Source organism: Alosa pseudoharengus, unplaced genomic scaffold (genome assembly GCF_046254945.1).
Source record: "Alosa pseudoharengus isolate Yale_2024_CS ecotype anadromous, Long Island Sound unplaced genomic scaffold, YU_APseudo_1.1 YU_APseudo_1.1_scf_2, whole genome shotgun sequence".
NCBI classification, from domain to species: domain Eukaryota; kingdom Metazoa; phylum Chordata; class Actinopteri; order Clupeiformes; family Clupeidae; genus Alosa; species Alosa pseudoharengus.
Genome location: NW_027468663.1, coordinates 33190546 through 33215782, shown reverse-complemented (window position 1 = coordinate 33215782; position 25237 = coordinate 33190546). Strand labels below are relative to the sequence as shown.

The following is a 25237-nucleotide window of genomic DNA, read 5'->3' as shown; positions in this document are numbered from 1 at the left end:
ATTAGTCGGAGACTCGTCCGAATGCAATAGACTTACTGTGAACTCATCAACACTGTGAACTCTGCAATCAGAGCGCTCTGCTCCAGTCGTCCTCTCCCTGGTAGATGCAGGTGCTTTTCCTCACGGCGTGTTTCTCTGGGGGCAAATCAGGAAATGAAATGGCCTCTGTGTGATGAGGATGGGCGTTCAAGCTGTCTCCCACACTCCAAGATTGTAGCCTGCTGTTGTTCTGTTGAGGACGTCTATTTGTTGGCAATGTAACATACTAAAATGTATTACAAATTCCACTTGTTATTTTTCTATATGTGTACATATCCTAGTTATTTAATCCTCTGTTCCTCCATTGACCCTTTGTAAAATAGCAGAGAATCACATGAAGACCATAAAGATGACGTATCAGCTGTATGATATCCAGAGGTATGGTCTTCTGGGCTGGAGAGCCGTCCGTCTCTATTGTGTGTTTGTCGTTCTGTTGACCTCTCCTGTGTAAAGTGTGCTGTGTCCTCATCAGTATGGTCAGTACTGGACATACTCTGGCACTTAAGCGTGTCCTTGCGTCTCTTTGCTTACATTTCTTTTCGTGGCCTCTTTGTATCCAGCTCTGCTATACATTGGTCTCAGAATCTGGGGGTAACCGCCGAGGAGTACAGTACACAACACAGGATGTTTTGGTAGAAAAACTAGACTTTAAAAAGAAAACCAAATAAATTTTCTTCTGATGCACAGTGTCTAAAATGTCATTTTTACCAAAAATGGGTGGTCTGAAATTGACATAGCATTGCATTAACAGTTGTAAAGTTTCAGATTTATTGCCACATACTTGATAAAGATTTCAAATCAATATCAGCAATGAAATTCTTAGGCTAAGTGCCTGGTCAAACTGGCTGTAGAGGTCTAGCTCAGTCCCTGTGATGTGATTGTGCTGACCTTACCACCCTCTTCAGAGCCATACCAAGTGGTGATGCTGTCACTCAGAATACTTTAATGGTACAGCGGTAAAGGTCAGCGAGTATTCTGGAGTTCATGCCAAACCTCCTCAGCAGAAAAAAGAAGAGCCGCTGTCTCGCTGCCTTCATGCCATTCACACCTATGCAGTGTGACCAACTCAGAGCCTTGGGAATCTGAAGCAGCTGACTCCACTGCTGAACCCCAAATGTGTATGCGGGTGTGGTCTCATCCCTGCAGCCTCCTGTGGTCTCTGATCAGCCCCTTAAACTGCACCTCTTAGTGTAATAACACAGCTGAAATAAATGCAGGCCATCATCACTGACCTCAGAACAAAACACTTGAAATAGAGCATCACAGGGATTTAAAATTCACACAAAACAGGCATATCAAAATGCTCTTCTCTCCGAAACAAAACAGCACTTATGCCAGCCTTTGGGCAATTTACTTAAAAGCATCAGACGTGCCGCACTCAATACACATACAAACACACACACACAAACACATAGTTGAGTTGTGTGGCTTACATGAGTGAAAAAGAAGTTTGAGGTGAATTCACGTTCACAGTTGTCACGTTCACAGTCTTCAGTCTGACATGTACAATTATTGTACCCTTTACTATACCCTTTATTATACCCCCCGCCCCCCACCCCCATGATCAACCTAAAGGGACTTTTTCTCAATTATTTTTAAGAACTGTGTGCCTACAACAAGACCAAATCCATAAAAGCACATGAAAGTATAAGAATACATTAATGACATCTATTACATTAATCACAATTAGGTAATTTTAAGAAACCGATTGAGCCAAAGGAAAGTTTCTGTTTCACATGCACTTCAGAGTCTAAGCCCACCCCCGCATAAGAACCTCAGGGAGAAATAACAAAGGGGATGCGGAATGCTAAAACATAAATATACTAAAAATAAAGATTCAACAAACGCATCCCAACTTCTCTCTCTCTCTCTCACACACACACACACGCACACACACATACACATACACTGATAAACCCAATTTTCCACACATATCTAATCTGATAATAAGCAGGAGTTAATAATATTAAGTGGGCTACTCTCTTCCTAGGATTGGGCCTGCTGGTGTTTCTGCTGGCAGCCGATTCTTGATAGATCTCATTAGGTAACACACACGCACACACACACACACACCTTGCACACCTCACACAAACACACGCTATATCTCTGGCACACACACACACACACCATGCACACCTCACACAAACACATACTATCTCTCACAGACACGCACACACATCTCACCTTACACACGCTGTCTCTCTCTCACACACACCATGCACACCTCGTCTTACACAAACACATGCTGTCTCTCACTCCCAAAATACATGCACATTGTGCACATATAATGACAGCAATCATCTTATAAAATTTGACTGCTTGAATGATTGGGTTAGTGGATGGGCTTGAGGTCTGTTGAACATGCCATCCAGTCGCAAGGCATCTGTCAGCTTCTGATACAGCAGTGCCATCTCCTCTCCCCTAGTCACGTCCTCTATAGAATAGTGAGTCAGTTCTTTCACAGACAATAGCAAATGTCACATCTGAAGTCATATAAATATGGGGCTATGTTAAACTGTATCAAAATTAGAAGTTAATCTCTGACAAGTCTTCTTTGAAGGGCACAGATTTCATCTCTCACAGCAGCAATGTCTCCATCCATCTGTGTCTGCCCTGTCCCTTGGATGGATGGATGATGGAGAGTGAAATGCAATCTCTTCTGTCAAATTACTGTGACACACTGTGCTCTGGAGACAGTCTCTCTCTCTATATCTATCTATCTATCTATCTATCTATCTATCTCTCTCTCTCTCTCTCTCTCTCTCTCTCTCTCTCTGTGTCCAAACTGTGACTGAGATTCTAAATAGTGTAAGTATGAGTACCCAGGAGATTCTCACACACCCTGCAGAGAACAAAAACTTTCTCTGTTCCCCTATCTCTTTGTCTTTATCTACAGTATCTCTCTCACAGTCATACTCACACTCACACACAGATACAGTCATCAACATTACACTCATTTCAGCTGCTTACTGTAAGCACCATAGAAATGCTGTGGCCTACTGGTTAGCGCTTCAGACCTGTAACCGGAGGATTGCCGGTACGAACCCCGACCAGTAGGAGCGGCTGAAGTGCCCTTGAGCAAGGCACCTAACCCCTCACTGCTCCCCGAGCGCCGCTGTTGTAGCAGGCAGCTCACTGCGCCGGGATTAGTGTGTGCTTCACCTCACTGTGTGCTGAGTGTGTTTCACTAATTCATGGATTGGGATAAATGCAGAGACCAAATTTCCCTCACGGGATCAAAAGAGTATATATACTTATACTTAAACATCATCCATAACTCACTATGACATCCTCTGTCCTTTGCAATAAATAAAAAATAAAAAAACGTCCACAATCTGAACGCAATATCCCACAAGAGCATCTGCTAAACACTGAGCATTTACCAGGCATCTGCCAATCCACAAAGCTGTTTGTCTCTTTCTTAATTACCACCAGTGGGTCTCTGTAAACACATATGGAATATTGTGGTAGAGGGACAGAGGTCAGATTGCTGGAGGAACGGGCCAGACATCACTGGTACACAGCAATAGACAGGAGATAAAAAGGGGCGGTGCAATATATAATACAATTCTCCATCAAACCTACATCTTGCTCACCCTTCTGTCCTTGAAAAAATTGACCCACTCTTTCAAGTCCACCTTTACTGTGGTCAATAATAGTTACTATGACAAAGCAAGCCTTGCTTGTCCAGGTGACCAGCAGACCTTGAAAGTCTCATCAGATTGGCTGGGCACCAAGCTTAGGGTTTCATTTTTATTTCGACACGTTCTTTTAATGCAGTTGGCTGGAGGTGAATATGATGATACATGATAGATAAACCAGCAGTGGAGTACTGAAGTGTGTGTGTGTGTGTGTGTGTGTGTGTGTGTGTGTGTGTGTGTGTGTGTGTGTGTGTGTGTGTGTGTGTGTGCCTGTGAGTAGAAGGGAGAGTTGATGAAGTTAAGCGATGAGGTGTGGGGAGGGAGATGTTAGCGTTGGTGTGACAGACATCATCTATTCTTGTCAGAAAGCACACCTTAACAGGCATGGTGTGTGCATGCTTCTGTTTATGCGTGGGTGAGGAAGACTGAAATAGATAGCACCAGGCTTGGCTGGCTCGCCCGAATACATCTACACACCAAAGCCAAATGATGGCAAAATAAACACAGACATGCACACGCACACACACACACCACACACACAACAGTGTCAACAGATTTTGTTTGTGGAAAAACTAAATTCTTTCATTAATTCATGCACCAGTATTTTCAGAAAAGGTTAAAGTTGAACTGATATGGAGCAGAATTATTTAAAGGGGTAATGTGTAGTATTTTACAGTTTAAAATATTGTAAGGAAATAACAAAATGTAGAGAATGTCAAGAAAGGTTTGTAAACAACAGTTTTGACATAATACAACATCCTAAGTGTTTGGCTCAAATCATGTATCTCTCAGACTGTAGTCCACACAGCCTAGGCATTTCTTTATCAACTGTCCTCTCTTTGTAGACTTTGCGGACTTCATCAAGTATGATATTCAACTGTTTGTCAGAGGAAATGTGCTAGGCATGTCTTCTGTTCTCACTATCCTCTTCCCCTACGGATCCTCACAGCCTGAAACGAGTCGTTCAAAATAGCATCTTGTCACATCTCACTTACTTTCAGTGCAGTTCTCTTTTGTATCTAATTTTTGCTGTTTTCATGAGTATTAGAACAAAGACAAAAACATTTGATACAAAAGATGAAGAATTCAGATGTCACTGGTGGCCTAATACAGTCACTTCTATTTACTGTATTTCCAGAATTGAATCGCCTCTTTCTTTATGTGACAGAGAATACAGATGAGTCAGTTTAATAGAAAAAATGCAGCAGTAATATCACCCTGACCTGAGAGATTTCATCGTAAATAATAAATATTTTGATGATACTCATGATACTGTAAATCTCTCAAAATGACACAGAACTCAAATTTGAAGTTTTTGTGCTAAGCAAGTTACGGTAATGATGGGAAAATTCATGAGTAGACGTGCATATGTGTTTGATGAGACATGCAAGCAGCACAAGAAAGAACAGGTTGTTTAAAACTGCAAGGCCATCAGTTCTTCCAACACTTACAAAGATCAAAGTTAAAACAAACTGTTTATAGAAATGACCCTTAAATAGACCACTCTTACTCTCTCTACATCTGTTTCCTTCTGTTGAATGTGTGGGATTCATTCGCCTGATAAAGTGCAAATAACATGTACATACATACAATCATGTGTTAATAAAAATAATGCTATACTTTAATGGTATACAAAATAATGCTATACATACATAATAACTATACATAGGAATAAATATACAAGTCTATCTATCTATCTATCTAAGTTAAATACTTAGATTTGCATTGATTTGGTGAGCCTTATGTGAGTTCCAAGTAACATCTACTTATATTTCATTTTACATAAAGTGGATATGAGAATATAGACACACACACACACACACACACACACACACACACACCTTTGTCTCCATCACATAGCCATGATGCTTTAACACTCCTTTTTTAATTGAGATTAGTAGACCTAGCCCCAGCTACAGCAAACAGCCTGCAGAGATCCGTCACCAGTCAACGCTCATTTAATTACAGACTAGAACACAAGAAACAAAGCAGGAAGATGAAGAGGAGGATAGACAGAGAGAAACAGAGGGAGAGAGTGAAGATGGAGATCATCCAGCACGATGCATGACATAATGAGGAGGCCTGGGGCCCACTGTCCTAATGAGTATCAAAGACAAGCCTCCCCATACTGCTGACACACAACATTTAAGCATCCTGTTATGAAATTACATCATTCAATCATTCAGCGTATGCAGCTGTCAATCTCTGTCATTAATACAGCATCTCAAACTTTCGGCCACTGTGTGCTGTTATGTGATCACTTTAATAAGAGTGGACAAGTGAGAGTGGATCATTTCCCCTTCTAGCATTTTTCTCATCTCACAACATACACAGCCCAGGACTAACTGGTTGTGGTACATTGGGGTACATTCATTGCCCCCCCCCCCCTTTTATTCAGGGTCAATGTTTATTCAAAATCACATTATTGTGTGTGTGCGTGTGTTTGTGTTTGTGTGTGTGTGTGTGTGTGTGTGTGTGTGTGTGTGTATGTGCGCCCGCAAGCATGCGTGCGAGGGAATGTTTGTCATGCAGATGAGAAATCAAATATTTTCATATTTACTAGCCATGGGTAGATTTTTGCCAAAGCAAATAACTGAAATTTCTGAGAGCAATTTCAAGATACAAGCCCTTGGAAAGTGGATGCCGAATAGCATGCTCCTTTAACCTGCATGCACATTCTCTACTCCTGCTGCTGACCTCAGAGATAAAGTACAGTTTCTCTATTTTGGTCACTCTAAAATTAGATCTCCAGTTTGAATGGCCTGTTTGTAAAAAACAAAACTGACAAATAACTCTTTGTTTCAATTCTCTGTAAAAGTCAGGTCAGAATCTAAGAGGCTTTGTTGCAACTTATTTGATCTTACACATAAAGACTGAATGAAGTGGCAGTGATAAAATCTCTACCATGCGTGTGTATGAGTTCTAGTGAATATCTATGTGGACTTGGTACACTTTCTCCTTAGCTACACAATCACTAAACATGACAATTAGGTAGCCGCCCACAGGGGCAGACTGGGACCAAAAATCGGCCCTGGCATATTTGGCCCAAGCGGCCCTCAAATTGGTCGGGCACACCTAATTAAATACAGAATCTTTGCGTTACCCTTGAATATGTATATTTTCAACTGTCATGGAGCACTGAAAGTGATGTAGGCCTCACTCTGACTGATCAGAGGTAGGCATGGAGCACATGATCTCCATATTCAAGTAGGCTATACAAGCAATTGTTAAAGAAGAGTTTCTGCTTGAATTCAAAGTATCATTTCAAATTATTCAATAGGCTACATTTAAACTATACAATGCTCAATTGACAGCAGCACCAAAAAATACTGAAGCCTATGTGTAAAGAGTTAAATTACCCAGATTGTCGTAGACATTAATGTAATTTATACCAGTTATCACTGTAGGACAACTGAAACAACATGAAATAAACAGGGCTGGAAATATTTTATTCCTGTAGGCTATACTACCTACCTACATTGCTGGTACATTTTGGAACAGTATAGCTACATGAACTAATTATCTGTTCCAGTAGCCTATCGTATAGGTTATAGCTTAGTTGGCTTGTGCATGCCTTTACGTTTTGTAGCTTACATTTCCGTCAGTCTACAGTCTTTTAGCCCATGGCATGATAACCCTTCCAAGATAGAAACCTTCTCTACTTTGAGAGACCAACCACCACTCATGCGATCGATGTTAAATTTTGGGTGTCTGACGGAAACTGATCAATCTGACCAACAATTAACGTCGATTTGACACTCTTTTGTCCGGGTTTGCAAATCATTAATTTAGAAAAAGTTGCGCTATTTGTTACTGTAATCACAGCACGGCCTTACTATGTTATCGTTACCATATCATTACATTATCGCAATTAATAAGTCATCATAATCATCATCGTCAGCATGGCATGTCACACATAGCCTACCCGCCCAACTTCTTTATTTATGTTTCACCTTAAACTTCAATATTTATTATATCTAATCTGACAACACAAATTTCAATAACACTTAATGGGCTACATTCTTAAAATGAGAAGTTATAGATCCATCGACCAACAATGAGCAAAAAAAAAGAATATAAATTCAATAAAAAGAAAAACCCTGTATTTATGCCCTGTACTTTCTTGGGCAGATGGACAGATGTCTTCAGGTCTTGCCTAGGCATTATATGTGTCATAAAAACTAACTATTTTTGACTGCAGAAGAAACCCCACATGCCTGCAGTGATAGGGAGATGGAGGGGGCACCACCAGACATTGGACTATGGGACACCAGTGGAGAGATACTGCCATCAGGTGGAAAGGCAGTGAAATTGCATTGCAAGAATTAAAATATAATATTTTAGCCAGGGTCCATTTTCCAAAATGTTTCCAAATTTCCAATTCTCCAAATCTTTTAACTGTAATTCCATAAACATGACAGAGGTTTTCTCGAGACCTGACAGCTCTTCATCTGAGCAGAGGTGGGAAGTAACGAAGTACAAATACTTATGTAGTGGTGATTCTGTACCTAAGTAAAATTGTTGGGTATCTGGACTTTACTTTTCTTTTTACTCCCCTACATTTTTACAGAAATATTTGTACTTTCTACCCCTTACATTTTGCAAAACTGGCTTGTTACTTTTGTGTTACTGCGTTTGAGGCGAGTTATCAATTACTTTTATTTGAGGTCATTGTGCTTTCCCAACAACAAGGCTGATTTCAACCTACGGCAAATGGAAGGGACAACAACAGCGATGCAGAAAGGGGGCTGTCTTTGCAACTGTAAGGGTGCCACCTAGGGCAGCACCAAAACAGTGGTTACATGATAATGGAAAACTTCTTTGTCAAATTCAGTGTTTTGTGTACAGATAACAAAACATCCTATTATTTGTTTGCTTTTCCTCCTTAAAAAATTGTGGGAGAACTGATATTTTCCTACCAGGCCTATTCTGTCAGTGAGCTTACCTCAAACAGAATGTTTGTTTCTCTGCAAGTATCCTTGGCTTGGTAGTAGGCAACAAGCTTGCTTGATTTTTTCTATGAAATACCACAAGGACTGTGAAATAGTTGTTAAGGAGTTACAGTCGTTAAATTAGAATTATAATTTTAGGCTGCAGTCCGCAGTTCAGAAACAACTGGTAAAATAGTCCTGCTAGCATACTTTTTCATATATAATTACTTGAATAAACAAGATGATTCACTATTTATACTTTTACTAATCTTTTTTTACAGAAGTATACTTCTACCTGAAAGTGTGTAGACCTACTTTTACATCTCTGTAGGTGTATCTGAGACATGACTGACTGTAATTCCGTAAACTTCACAGAGAGTTTCCTGAGACCTGATGTCTTTTCACCGGATGTCTGACCTGACATTTGAGGATAATAACAGTTAGAATAGGTGGCATGGGTAGCTTTATATAAAGAAACACAAAACACCACAATAAAACAATACAAACATCCCCTTCTAGTTTCAGTTTCTTCAGTCAGACCACAACTAATACTACTTATCCACAACTAATAGCCTTAATTACAGTTTTTGCCCATTGCTTGGCAACACTTGGCAAAACTCGGCTTATTGTGTCAAAACTTTACACACAAGCACACAAGACACAACACTGGGAAATAAATCATTCACATCTATGTCAAATTGAAACACTGCTATCAAAACCTAACAATCTTTTTGTGAAAATGTCACTCTGATGACAAAATGATACACACTTGCATCATATCAATACACTTTCAGATTAGCAGCAACACACTAGTGCACTTTATTTAAAACACTGCAGTCTTTAATTAAATTTCACTGCTTTCATTCAGTTGATCAGTTAGCATTCTGTGAAGCTCAATGCAACACTTACAGTTTTTTTTTTCAACAAAGGTTTTAAAAAAACAAAAATGAAAGTACTGAAAAGTTACAAATGACATCAACTCAATACTCACAGTACTATACTTTACAATACAGTAGCCTACAGAAAATGCAGTAACACAAAAATAAAACAAAAATAAAAGCAAAAAATACACGTGGTGGACTCTGCCCAGCTTCCCTCATTGTCAGGCCATGATTTATCATGATCCACCAAAGGTTCTCTAATATCATCTGAAATATTGTTCCGTGCATAGCCTCTTCGACCGCCTCCTACTCCTCTCTCTCTTTGTCTTCCTCTATCTCTTGCTCTCCCTGCCTCCATGCTTGCAGAGTTCTCAAAATGGCTCAACTGAGCCTATTTGGGGCTGGCTGATTGGTGTTGTTCAGCCAGCCACAAATTAGTAAGTATTTTCGAAAGTGTTTTCAATCACCCAATATGTTTTGTATTTTGAATAGATGTGTTGTCCAATGGTACCCATGAGATTTAAATTATGAACGAATTGTCTTATGAAATAGGCTAGTGTGTAGCCTAGTGTACAAGAGCAAGTGTGTCGCAGAAAGGTGCACGTATGTTGTTGCAAAGTAGCGCTTTTGTTGTATGGTTAGGCTACATTGTGTTTAAGGTAACAAAAGCTTCAAGTTGTGTTACTTCGAAGCATTAGTCAAGCAATGGGCAAAAACTGTAAAAGTAGGCCTATTGGTTGAAATCACTGACTAATTGCAACAGTAGGGATGTTCACCAGCCCAGACGATGGCGGTAATGCACCGATTAGTTGGTCTCCCAACCACTATTCCTCTATTGAAGAACAAGACATGGTTTCACCTCTGACCCCCATGTAGGCTATCTACCGGGGACGTGGAGCAAACAAGTCAAGTTTACGTGGCAGCTATGTAACGTTATTTTATACTTCCCTTTGCTTAGTTTCCATTAGTTGGTTATTATAACGTTAGCATAACGTGGCGAATCGAAGTGTTTTTGGTCGCAAGGTAACGTTAATGCCTTGCTACGTAACGTTAGCTATCTATCCAGCAAACAAACGTTATCGTTTGACGGACGGTCCTCAATACGTTTCGTTGACTCTGTCAGCTTCTTAGCGTTAACGCTACAATTTGGTTTTTAATATAGACCTGTTGGGTGATGCCTTGGTAAAATTAAGATGTTTACTCAAAGTCAAATTCAGTGTAGTATCAGCTAGCCCTAGCTAAATTGTTGACAGCCACTGTAAGTTAGATCTACGCTAGTATAACTTCCAGTTAACGTTACGTTGCCTTTCCTCACCAATGGCACCTATGGGTATCCGGTTGTCCCCCCTTGGAGTGGCTGTGTTTTGCTTATTAGGGCTTGGTGTGATCTATCACCTTTATGCAGGAGTGATCTCAAGCCGAATAAATTCCTTTAGACAGCAGAAAAATGTGGATTTACGCGACTTATTAGCTCTTTCTATCGAAGCTGCTGTCGAAGGTGGACGTGAAGTAAAAAAAATCCGTGAGGACAACACTCTAGAGGAGAGATCGAAGGGGAAAACTAAGGAGGGGGTCAGTGAAAAGCTGACGTTGGGAGATTTGAATTCTCATCGAAAGATGTTTTACCTCTTTAAAAACACCTATCCATTTCTGCAGGTAAGATCTGGCTCCACTCGTTGACTTCGTGCTCTTGTCCTTAAATATCTGAAGGTGATGATGCAAGCCACCTTTTTGAGCAATGTTGCTGTTGGACAGTCACATAACCAGTATTTCTCAATGACAGGAACGTCTGTCTGTGTATTTGTATGGGTGTTTGTATGTTAGTATCTATCTATCTATCTAGTCGCATATCTGTGGAACCGTTCGTCGATTTCAAACTCGATAAGGCTTGGGTGCAGTGCCAAGTTCACGTTGTTTGAATAAGAAAGTACTATTCCTAGCCTGCCTAAACGTTGTAGGATGGGAGACAAACAGGTTCTCTGTATGACTGGATGAAACTTAAGCTTGTAGACTAGCTTCTACTGGTGTGAAGGGAATGTTGGGAAGTTTGGTCCCGTCATACAGAGAACATAAAAAAATCTAGACCAGAGTAACTCAAAGATACTTCGGCTACTTAGTTACTGTAACTTAGTTGTTATAGTTATGCCTTTTCATTCCCGTCACTGAGGTAAAACAATTATTTTAACTCTTATCTAATGTATGGTACACCATTGGCACTTTGTTCCCTAAATGTCTATACATAGATGTTCATGTGTCTATTAGCTTATACTAGATTAGTATAGTTTGTACGACACTTAATGTCACTTTTTACAAATCCAGGGCCTCATAGAAAATCAATGAGCATGCTAAGCTTTTAATGGGTTTAGTCAGACTGAGAATATTTTTGTCTTCTATCCTACAAAGTTTGTGCTGGCTATGAATAATACCTGTAAAACATTGCTTTTACATTTACATTGCTGTAAAATGAAGGGCTGAACAATCTGAAGACATATTTGAACAGAATTTATTTTACAGGCTTTGGTTTTGGGACCAATTCATGATATAGTTTGAGCAAAATATTAGATGGTGCAGCAACAACCTTATCTGATTGACATGGGATGAGCCCTACAGAATTCTCTAAACACAAACACAATGCAAAGAAAATAGTTGTTTCCCAGAGCTAGAAATAGTCTGCATCTATCCACTGCAGAGGGAGTCAATATTGAGCGAGTAGCTGAATATAAATATCTTGGCATGATCTGTATGTAATGGTAGGTTAAGGTTTAGGTATACAGATTATCAATCTGTAGACATAGAGATTATTATCTTCACAATAATTGAGACAGGAGATTGGTTTCTTATAGAAACAAATCAATCTGTCCATTGTTCTGCAGAAAAAGGATTGTTATTCCCATGGTGGATTATGGTGATGTGATGTATTGGACCTCCCTGAAGGTTTTAGACACAATCTGCCATCAAATAACCGAGAATGAAAGAAAGTCTGAATGAATGATTTCTGAAATGACTTGATTAAGAGTTTATTATTCGACTGACTATGCTGGAGGTTGATTTTGGCTTGGGCTTCCCACATAGGTGAATTCAGAGGAGCATGACGAAGTAAAGGAAAACCCTGCCGTGTGGTCCCGTGAAATTCCAGAAGATGTCCTCCAGAAGGTCAAAGTAAGGGAGGTGGCTGCAGATAGGATCACTGTTTGGATTGATCCACTGGATGCCACACAGGAGTACACAGGTAGGAGTCTATTTGCAGATAGCAATAGCAATATTTATGTCTATAGTAGGCTACAGCATCATTATCAGTTACATTGATAATGATGCAGCCAGTGAATATGTTTACAGGCACGCTAATCTTATGTTTTATTATTATTGGAACAATGTTGACATGGAAACAGTGTAACCCAATCATTCTAATCCTACATTAATACTGCCTATTAAAACATTAACTGCACTGGCTGACCATACTGTATTTTCACAAGTTCAATTTCTTTCATTTTTATAGACATACTGTACGTAACTCCATTTCTTAACAACATCAATACAAAGGAACCTTGTGTTGCATTTTAAACTGATATTTTAAGACATGCGAGGGCTATCCCTTCAATCACATTGTGAAGAATCTTACGTCTTTATCATCTGTAATTAACAACCGTAAACAGTAAAAAGTAAGGTTCAGTAGGTAAAAAGTCATCAAATCAATTGTATTCAAGAGACCACGTATCACACACCTGAAGTAGAATAAACTAAGTTGATCCAGGCCACCTTGCCACAACATTGCGATTTCATCATATTCCATCATATTTCTATAATTCGCACACAAGTGTCACCCTGGAAATCCAGAGTTCTTGCGAGAGCACAATGGAATTGTCTCTGTGAGACACTCTGGCAATGAGCAATGATGCACGTTACTTTTACCCCTTGCATCCTGTGGAACCAATCAAATCGGCGTATCTGATATAGGCAGGCCAGAGGCGAGCTAAACTGATGGCGACAGCGCTGCAACGTTGGAGGTCAGTAAACATTGATCGTAGTGTTATCCAATTGCGTCGAAGTCCGGAATCATTCAGAGTAAACATTAGTAGTGTTATCCAATTGCGTGCAGTGAGTTTTTCAAATGCATGCTTGGTGCCGCCCCTCGAGTTGGGCCATTACATTGTTCGTGGCCAGACCCATAATCTTTTTAGATTACCAGCTTCTGGATTTTCCAGGCTACACAAGTGTGACAACAATAATGTGAATGCTTACTCAAGGAAAGTCAATCACACTAAGGGAAATAGCTACAACTCTCGCTTATTAGTCGGGCTATAGCTAAGTATACACTTGGATGATCCTGTCCCATAGGCTGTTGCCATTTCTCACTGTAATACCCTGTTGACAAAAAACTCACTGTGGTAAGTAGCCTACTTTAACCTATAAGAGCCTATCTATTTAGGCTAAATAAAAATGAAAACTATCAGAGATATCGCCAATATAGATATCGCCTGGCAAATGTTCAAGGCATGGGCAAATGCGTGAAGCTGACCCCATTCATCATAAATTTTGTGGAAAGCTCTTCAAAATCTGAAATGTTTAATAAGCCATTCATCAACAATCATGGAACTAAATATCGGTGCTGTTTAGGTTTCACATTCCCTTTTAATTCTTGATAGATAGATAGATAGATAGATACTTGTCATTGTACACAGAATACAATGAGACATTGTTTGGAACAATCCTGAGATGCCCACACATAAGCTAAAAAAAGACTAAATAATATACATAAGCTAAAAAAGACTAAAAAATATACATAAAATAAATTAAATAACTAGATAGTTACACATGATATGCAAATTGCACTAGTACCCATAATAATAGTGCCGTGACTAATGTGTTTACACTAGCACACAGGTTGGGGTGGTGGGGGGCAGAGGAGGTGCAGTGTGTCCATCAGTGCAACTGTTTGTGGATAAAAACTGTTCCTTAGCCCAGTGTTTTTCAACCTTTTTTGTGCCACGGCACACTTTTGACACTTTAAATGTCCCACGGCACACTAACATCCTGTGTGAAGAAAAAATAAACATACCATAGCCTAAAATTTCAAATAATACACAGATATGGCCTTATTATGGCTTCTATGCAAGACCTGCTCAATAAAACAAGCGACCTCTGTTTCATGTAGGTGACTATATCTAATTTAATTGTTGTTATGAACTGGATATGTGATGATTCTGTGAATACTGGATATGGGCCCCCCGTTATACAATGCCTGCCTACCACAAATAGTGCAATCAAACAATCAATGAGAGCATGTGGTTATAAATTCTTTGATGCAACAATGTGACATTTGGGTAATTTTCTGCGGCACACCTGATGATCTCTCACGGCACACTAGTGTGCCCCGGCACAGTGGTTGAAAAACACTGCCTTAGCCTACTGGTCTGGACATAGAGTGCTCTGTAGCGCCTGCCAGATGGCAGGAGGGTGAAGAGGCAGTGTCCGGGATGGGTTGTGTCCTTGCAAATGCAACACTGATCTGGACATTCATTTACAGCAGTTATAAAGATATGTACAGCACATGCATACATACATATACTGTATGTATGTATGTGTATATATATATATATATTTTCCACCTCCCTCCAGTATGCCTCACGATGGTGTCATCTGCAAACTTGATTATGATGTCATCAGTGGTTACAGTTTTGCGCGAAGAGGGAGAACAGGAGTGGGCTCAGAACACAACCCTGGGGGGCCCCAGTGCTCAGTGTTATGAAGGAGGAGAGGTGCTTACCCATGCACACTGTTTGTGGTCTGTTGGTCAGGATGTCTAGGACCCAGTTGCACAGATGAGAGTTGATTCCAAGGTTGTTGAGTTTGACAGCCAGGGTATTGGGGAGGATGGAGTTGAAGGCAGACCTGTAGTCCACAAACAGCATGCGCACGTAGCTGTTCTGCTGTTCAAGATGTGACATTGCAGTGTGGAAGGCCAATGAAACGGCATCTTCGGTTGACCTGTATGCTCGCTAGGCAAACTGGTGTAGGTCCAAGAAAGAGGGGATTTTGATATCAACTGTGAATGTGAAAGTTGGCGTACTCAACATTTTTGTGCGTACACAAGCTTTGTAGCCCCCTGTTCTTTTTAAACTGTTCACAGATTATACACAATAACTAAAAAAACACAGAAAATTCCTCAGGAATTTATAGAACATTTATTGTAGCCCCCAAACATGTGGTAGTGTATATTCATACTCAACACATTCCAGGAAGATTGCTCTGTCTGGGATTGATTGATTTATTGAACAAACTGACCACTATTGCTTCTCAACATTTGTGTTCCATTTTCAGGACCTATAAAACACGCTAATAGCATATTCAAAAAATCTGATCTTGATCAGGGCTTGTATGGTCTCTCTAAATCAGATTGAGAGTACATAACTATTTGCTTTAGCCTAAATCCTATTTATAAAACGGATAAAATCAACATTTACCTAGAATAACTCAAGTGTCAGGCATGAATTGGCTTTCAGTGACCATGGTGATTGGTTGATGAGAGTCTACTTACTACTTGCACTACTTGCTGCAAAGAGTAAAGTAAGCAAGTAAAGTAAATCTAAAAGTATGTAAGTTCAGTAAATATATAAGAAAATAAGCTAGATGTACGACAAACTTAGGAGCACAAAATATGACTGCCACTCAGTCCTGCACATTCTCTCCTCAGAAATAGATCACGTGCAGAGACCAAATTTCCCTCACGGGATCAAAAATCAAAAGAGTATATATGCTTACAATCTTTGAATTTCTCAACATCCCCTACTGGCAACCCTCTGCTTAACACCACCATCTACAGGCAGATGGGTGTATTGCATGACACCCCCCCCCCCCCCACCCCAGCCGCTTTAATCACTAGTGGTTATCACATCGGCATGTTTTTGCTTTGTCATTTTTGACTGAGGAATGCAACACCACAAATGAGTGGTTATGGGCTAAGTATATGCAACCCCTTGAGACCAACATACCACAAACAAATCGTCATCTTAGATGCAACGCCTCTGTAGTTATTCAGCAAAAACTGCATTCAACTTCTTTTCCATATCAGCCTAGTGGGGCTACATTCCCAAGATGCATGTGCAGCGGTCATAATAAGGAAGTAAAGTAGTTTAAATATAAAATACATAGAGTAGCATATCTCAGAAGTTTCAAAATGTAACATGTTCCAAATTCAACATGGCCATACACAAGATCAAGAATTTAGTTGTAATAGGTCTTATAGGAGCATACTAGGTGTGTTTTTTTTATCTGATCAGATAAATCTTGTATTGTGATATCTGTGATGCGGCAACTCACTGGACAAGTGCAAGTACATGAACTTCCTATAGTGATATTAGCATTATCTTTGTTTTCAGTTTCATTTATGTGATAATTATATAGTCTGTACAGTAGGACAGCCTTGTCATATTTTCTTCACTCCTGAAAGATGTTACGGCTTCTACACACAGTTGTGTTCCGTCAAGGCATGCCAGTGGGTATTCCCGACGGTAGCTATGTAAATGACTTGAAGTATAACCGTAATTTGATTGGTTGGTGCCGTCCGTTGATTGGCTTGATTGGCCGGTGCCGTCTGTCGATGCAGCAACAGCTGAACTTCTCAATGCGAGCGACGGGAGAAACGCGACGCAACAGACCCACAATTCAGTTCGGCAATGGATGACGTGAGCCCATGTAAAGTGAATGGGATGCGTCTCCAGCACTTCAACGCACGCAACTGTGTGTAGAAGCCAAAGTTACTCTTTGGCTGCTAATGTAGGATAAATATACCCTCTGATTAACTTAATTTCCAAGAGGTTGCTTGTATGTTGGACTGCTGTGTATGTCTGAGATTGAAGGTTAAATGTTGTATAGTTGTATTTATGAAGATGTCATTGGCAATGTCAGTTTATTTATAAAACACATTTTAAAACAACAAAAAACTACCTTGACTCGTCTTCTAACTTCAGGAAAAGTATGTACAAATCAATGGGCTTGGTCGACTTTGTGCCCCACTGTGCAGATCCGGCTGAATGTTGCGTTTTGCAGCATGCATTGTAAACATGCATTACGTTCAGCGTTTTACAGCATGCATTGTTAACATGCATTACGTTAAGCGTTTTGCAGCATGCATTGTAAACATGCATTACGTTCAGCGTTTTACAGCATGCATTGTTAACATGCATTACGTTAAGCGTTTTGCAGCATGCATTGTAAACATGCATCATGTTCAGCGTTTTGCAGCATGCATTGTAAACATGCATCACGTTCAACCAGATCTGCACAATGCTGCATAAAATCAAACATACTACATACGTACTTACTTTTCCTCAAGATGACCAGATGACCAAGATGAATTAAGTTCTCCCAGTTAAATTGTGGATAACTTTCTCTACCTTGCTTTGGATGGAAGCATTTGCTTAATGAATAACGGTAAATTAATAAATTAATAAATGAACACCCCAGCACTGTGTTCAGTCCCAGTTGGCTGTGTCAACAAAGAAAGATGCAGCTGATTATTGGTTAGATATGAAGATCGTATCAGATGTTGGAGAGTAACATGTCCCAGCTCTGTCTTTTTAAAGTTGTGTTTTTATGATGTAATTGGATTGCTTATGAGCATTTCCACTTAGTTGGTAGACCCTAGTTTTGGTGAAGACATGTCAAAATGGGATCCTCTCATGTTAAATTTGTGATGCACTTCTTTGTCAGGTGCCAGTCAGTTGCCATGGTCATATGCGCTTTTTTTCTTTACAGAGAACCTCAAAAAGTATGTAACAACAATGGTCTGTGTAGCTGTGGATGGCGAGCCTGTCATTGGTGTTATTCATAAACCTTTTACGGGATACACTGGTAGGTACTGGCTATAAATTTCACACATATAATACTATAAACTATAATAAATACATTTAGCAGACAAACAGTTAATTTTCATGGTAGTCTTTTTGTTAAAGGACAATTCCGGCGCAAAATGAACCTAGGGGTTAATAACACATGTGTACCGAGTTCGTCCGTTCGCTGGGATTTGTTTTCATGCTAGTCGAATGTGACCAGTTTTATTGCAAACCGCTTATTCGCGTTTAACGCTAGCCTTCGGGGCACACGTACAGTAGAAAGAAATCGCTATTTCTATACCACTAACAAGGCTCAAAATAGCACCACACTTACACAGTAGCATAATGAGGGTCTCTACATGTAAACCGAAGCATTGAGAACTTTGTAAGTGTACAGGCAGTTTATTAAAAAGAAACACATTACCGTTCACGTCTGGTTCACATATACAGGCAGGCGATGTGAACTAAAATCAAACGTAATTTGCTCAATATAGGCCTATCAGAAATAATAGCTCCGATGTAACATAACTTGTATAGTGTACTTACTTAGTGGATGCATCTGGTCCCTCTGGTATGGATCGCTGCCGCCTGTGTGGCATTGACTACAGGTAGCTTCTAGCTCTCTCTCTCATAGCCCTTTCACGGAGCTCCCGCAGCTCTTCGTTGGTATATTCCGACTCGAAAAGATAAGGACGTCCAATAAGGGTTCATCCTCATGTCTTCAAATTCGTTCAAATAACCTTTCATCTCTTATGTCTCCTGTTGCGTTCAGTGCTTCTCTTTTGCACAGTCCTTCTGCAACAACGTTTCACCCGAGATTCACTTCACATCCCAGAGTTCTGTTTAACCAAGGCGCCTGCCTGTATGTGAACCAGACGTGAACGGTAATGTGTTTCTTTTTAATAAACTGCCTGTACACTTAAAAAGTTCTCAATGCTTCGGTTTACATGTAGAGACCCTCATGCTACTGTGTAAGTGTGGTGCTATTTTGAGCCTTGTTAGTGGTATAGAAATAGCGATTTCTTTTTACTGTACGTGTGCCCCGAAGGCTAGCGTTAAACGCTAATTCGCGGTTTGCAATAAAACTGGTCACATTCGACTAGCATGAAAATACATCCCAGCGAACGGTCGAACTCGGTACACATGTGTTATTAACCCCTAGGTTCATTTTGCGCCGGAATTGTCCTTTAAGGTTAACTTGGCTTATGACTTTTGTCAACTTCAGCAGAAGTAAAATTTCAATTTTGTTGATATTCTGGGTTTTACCTTCCAACGACACTGAGAGATTTACTGTTTAGTGTTACTCTTTACTGTTAGTATGTAGCACACTGTTTTATATACCGGTACTTTTTATTCTGGGAATCTTCATACATTTAAGCATCACACAACAAAATGATCAACAACTTTTGCTTGAAACTCATACCTTCGGTTTTTTTTATAATTGCTTTCCCATGTAAATTAAGAAGTACATCACAAACCCATAGGAACTAATTGTTAGTCATCAGCGTCATATTGTTTTGGAATTAGAAATATATATATATATACACACACTACAGGTCAAAAGTTTGGGGCCACTTAGAAATGTCCATTCCACTCCATTAGACATTTCTAATCTTTAAATGCAATATCTACATTGCCCATATTCAGGCACCAAAGGCACATTCTGTTTATCAAATTATTTATAATTTGATATCCTTTTAAAAGGCTAACTGAAAAAAACATTGGAGAACCCTTTTGCAATTATGCAAGAATATGATGTAATCTGAAAGCTGCTGCCCTGATTAAAAAAACAATGCAACTGATCTCAGCTGGTATTCTGTCTATAATGGAGTGGAATGTGTCTCCAAACTTTTGACTGGTAGTGTGTATATGTGGATGTGTATATATATATATATATATATATATATATATATATATATATATATATATATATATATATATATATATATATATATATATATATATATATATATGTGTGTGTGTGTGTGTGTGTGTGTGTGTGTGTGTGTGTGTGTGTGTGTGTGTGTGTGTGTATATATATGTGTGTGTGTGTGTGTGTGTGTGTGTGTGTGTGTATATATATGTGTGTGTGTGTGTGTATATGTGTATATATATATATATATATATATATATATATATATACATACACAGTATATGTGTATATATACAGTATATGTATGTATACATGTGCTGTACATATCTTTATAACTGCTTTAAATGAATGTCCAGATCAGTGTTGTATTTGCTTCTTTTCAGCTTGGGCTTTGGTTGGTGACGGTGCCAATGTGGCCCCGCGTTCTGAGTACAGCATCAGTGCGCCCAAGGTCATCGTTTCCCGGTCCCATGCAGGCAAAGTGAAGGGCATCATTGAGGAAGCATTCGGAAATAATACGGTCATCATCCCAGCAGGGGGAGCAGGTACATCACCTTTGCTCACACTTACTTTTTAAACACCCTGAAGCCATCAAATATAAAACATAAGCATGGTAGTATTGACATAAACCTAATAATTCCACTGTCAAATGCAATTGTTGTTTAAGTATATCAACAACATGTATTGGAACAAATATTGCAAATGTCTTAATCACCATGAGATGAAAAATGTCCACGTGGTGAGGATTGAGTCATTAAATTTAGTTCTAGGGATGAACATGGGACACTGTAAACACACAGCAAATGCCATCTAGTTTTAAGCATAATTATTGTGTTTTAAAACAAGTGTTACAATTTTTTTGTAAGTCAAATTGTAAACTAGAAAATTCTCTGCATGCACAACATGATGACAAAGACTTCCAAACATTTAAAATCTAAGGAAAAGGCCATGTCATCTATCATGGAACCATAATAGGTTGATGATCAACAACAGGATGAGTAAATTACCTCTCCCTGTTACCTTTTGATACCACCTACCTTTTGATCACTGAGAGATAGTTTTGAGATGCCAAGCAACCATGTAGACTGTGCGAGTTGGCCAGAAGTATGACTATCTTAGTATTGGTATTTTCATGTAAGAAAATAAAAATCCCAATGGAACAATGAATCAGCAAAATCACCACAAATAGGTGATGTGTCACAACAACCTGTTTTCTTATTTGAAAAATATACCCATATTTTCTTTTTTAAAGAAAAATCTCTGTACACACTAGAACACAAAATTGACCTCAAACTATTGTCTGTCTCATGCTCAAACTATCATGACCCATCAGTAGGTGGTGATGAAAGTTACATTAAAAACTAGAGAAGAAACTTTCTGAGATAAAATTTGAAAATAAGTAGCCTTTAGTTCAGACCGACGGAACAAAGAGACGAAACAAAACATGTCAGAAACTAAATCAAAATGTGATTTCTATGTATGGACGGACAGGTGACATGGTTGAATTATTATTGAATGTCATGTTACAGTTCAAAACCCGAAAAAGCCCAGGAGGTTACGGACTGGAAGTCAAATAAATAATAATAAAAAACTATCAGAGGATGCCAAAGTGTATTATGTGCCTCCCAACTCTAGAGTTTAAGAAATGCCTTTGAAATATTTCACACATTGTGGAGAGATATATGTTGATGGTGTCTGTGATCCTTACAGGTTACAAGGTGCTTGCGCTTCTTGACCCTCCTGATGAGGATTATGAAGAGGCAGATATCTACGTCCATGTCACTTTTATCAAAAAGTGGGACATCTGTGCAGGCAATGCGATTCTAAAGGCACTAGGTGGTCACATGACCACTCTGAAAGGAGTAGAGATTGACTACTCGGGGTCTGAGAGAAATGATGGTGGATTGCTTGCTAGTGTCAAAGTGGACCATAAAACGCTCGTGGAGCGGCTATCTAGCGTTGAGAAGGAGAAACACTAGATATTCTGAGCACACACAAGATGGATAAAAATGTCTGATAAACTGATGAAGCAACCACCAAACACTCTTGAGCTATACATACATATTAGTCCTTTTGTATAATGATAATGTAACATAGAGACTACCCCTACATGATCTACATGTTCTATATTGATTCTGTGAACTGCAAGGGTGAAAGAAAATTATTAATGTTTTTGTCTTTGTTTGTCTGGATGTTTGCTTTGTTTGTGAGTGCCTTTGGCATACAAAGATGGAAAGGGGTTCAACTGCATTAGACTGGTACTTATATACACATATTGAGTTGGTTGTAGAATCTTGAGAACTCTGAGAAGTGTTTGTTTCAGACTTTGAATAACTGAAGAAAACAAATAACCAGGCATGCTCAGAGTAGGCTAGTTGCTAGCATTTGATAATATTTGACCCTGTTGCATTTGGGTCTTAAAACATGACATACAATTATCTGGACATCTATACTCTGTTAATGTTTGCTGTAAATTATTAGCTGTATCCTGGAGTTAGTGTTTTATGTTACAGCTCTGAAAAGAAAAAAAAATGATTTGATTCATTTGGCAATACTCTTAACTCAGACTTCACATCCATATCTTCAGAGGGTTTAACTTGTGGGTATTTGTACCTTATATGAACATGATTGGGGGAGAGACATTAATAAGGCTACTTCCTTTAAAATGTGTAGGGTGTTTACTTTCATGATAAAATGTGCAGTTACAGAATGCTTATGTCTATTGGTGGATGGTGCCTAACTACTGCGTTAGACCCTTGTTTTTTCAAGCTGTCTGTAATTTCTCTCCCTACCCATCTGCGACTGGATGACTTATGCTGTATGTATGCTTTTTAGATGTAGCACTCAAGTGAAGAATACGTCTGCCAAGTAAACACAAATTGAAGGATACCTGTGCACATCAAAACTATTGACGACGCTTTAGATACACTTTTCTCATTAGCCTAGCAGGTACAGTGCTTCTCTTGCTGTTTCAATAGTGGCTTCAGCAGCTTTCAGGAGTTTCAGTATTTGTAAATTATTTCATGCAATTATAATATATGTTTAATATATTTGATCCATTCTTACAACAACACAATTAAAGTCTGTTATTTGATCATTCTGTTGATGTAACGTATAACCGTATACATAATAGGTCAATCTGATGTCACGGCACCTTTGAACACATAAACTCACTGTGATGATTATGATTTAATAATGTCGAGCTTTTTTTTGGAGCATTTTTGAACATCTGTATGTCTGCATTGAAGCTGTGGTGAATATATAGCCATATGTATGTCTTCTGTGTGTTGTGTGCATGAAATATGAATGACAAATCAGAGGATGTAGTGTTTTCAGTTTTTGATTAAAAAAATATTTAAATAGTGCATGAACTCTTTTAAGGTACAAGCGTGTTGAAAATCACAGAATGCCACCAACCAATTATTTTAGTAAACTAACATCATGCATGTCTTTAATTGTCAGTTAAAGTTGTACATCAAATTTAAGATTTGTTTAGCTATTTTTGCACATGTATTTTAGTGAAGCCTTGTCATGCCCTGAACATTTCTGGCATGTTGACAGGAGTATAGCCTGATTTGTGGTAAACGAAAATGAACACAACAAATATGGTTATTATGATCGTTCTCAATTGCCTTTTTAATGGCTTAATATCATTCATTCTCTTTGACCTTTTTGTGATGTGGAAGGTGAATTATATTGTAGTAGAGTGTGAAGGACAGTGGGTGGAATGATGTCCCGGCCAGATATGGGCTTGCAGATGCCTGTAGTCCTAAAAAAAACACTGTATGCCAGAAAGAAAGTCATAGTTTGTAGGCTTATCATGGTGAAACTGAGCATCCACATAGAAAGCCATTGAGGAATCAACCCATATAAATAGTGCTGCTTTCTCTACCGCCATTCTGTTACTGTTACTGCACAGACTGTTGAAAAAGGATGAGGAGGAGGTTGAAGGTGAACATTCAATTGCTTAAATAGCCTTCTGCAGAGGCTGTAGAAGATGATTAATAGAAGTGCCGTTTTTGTTCGCTTTCCTTTTGTATGTCTAATCGTTCTACGTACCTCCAATATCTTTCTTAGATGAATTGTAAAGCAGCTTGGATAGGCACCACTGATTTCACACACATTTTATTCACCTCTTACATCGTTCCAGATACATTCCATTAATGAGCCCTGATGAAAATCTCAACCCGTAAGAGCCAATCTTATGTTGAGAGCTTTCATTATTTGACTCAATAGTGTCCATTGTGACTGCTTGAATAAGAATTCATGTGATGAGATGCTGGTGGAGAAAATATAATATGAAGTATGCATATGAAACATGAAAGGTGAACTGATTAACTTTTCCTGTCTATGTCCTCTCAGTTCATTTTTAGAAATGTGTTGATGTCTAAAAAATGATATTCCATAATATGAGTCATTTTGTGTACACTAATGCAAACACTGTGCAATATATACTGTAATAACTGTAAGGTCATCTTTGGGGAATTTTTTGTTTATTGTCAGCTGACCTGATTTAACCAGAAATGCAACTGAACATTGTACTCTAGAATAATTCTACAGGTAGATATCGCATAGTACACCAATACTTTACACCCCTCACAGAGGTTAAAAATGACCTTAGCTAAACTTTCAACTGCAGTCTGGTGATCAAAATGGTTCTGTATTTTGTGTACACCCCAAAACAACATTTCATACGCAAACAAATCTATCAGACTTATATTTTATGAATTTCAGTGATGTGTTTTTGTATTATGCATAGAACTGATTGGAGATGGACTTCAGGGTGATCTGTGCTTCCAGAGCTCCACAGAGGGCCAATAAGGCCATCTTCAACTCAATACTTCAAAGACCAAGGAGATGGTGGTGGATTTACGCAGGTCTAAGCCTACTCTGCTACCAGTCCACATTGATGGGGTCAATGTGGAGGTGGTTAGCACCTACAAGTATCTGGGTCTCCACCTGGACAATAAACTGGACTGGTCAGCCAACACTGATGCACTCTACAAGAAAGGGCAGAGCAGGCTGTACTTCCTGAGGAGGC

General features: G+C 39.1%; 1 protein-coding gene across 1 annotated transcript; it reads left to right on the top strand.

Annotated features, from left to right (window-relative positions):
• The first annotated feature begins 10343 nt into the window (after positions 1–10343).
• On the top strand, positions 10344–23561 carry bpnt2 (3'(2'), 5'-bisphosphate nucleotidase 2). The gene is made up of 5 exons (XM_076294674.1): positions 10344–11148; positions 12565–12721; positions 18247–18342; positions 20580–20741; positions 21907–23561. Exons 1-5 carry the CDS (start codon positions 10810–10812, stop codon positions 22173–22175), a joined length of 1023 nt encoding a protein of 340 aa, XP_076150789.1. The 5' UTR covers positions 10344–10809; the 3' UTR covers positions 22176–23561.
• Positions 23562–25237: the final 1676 nt, after the last annotated feature.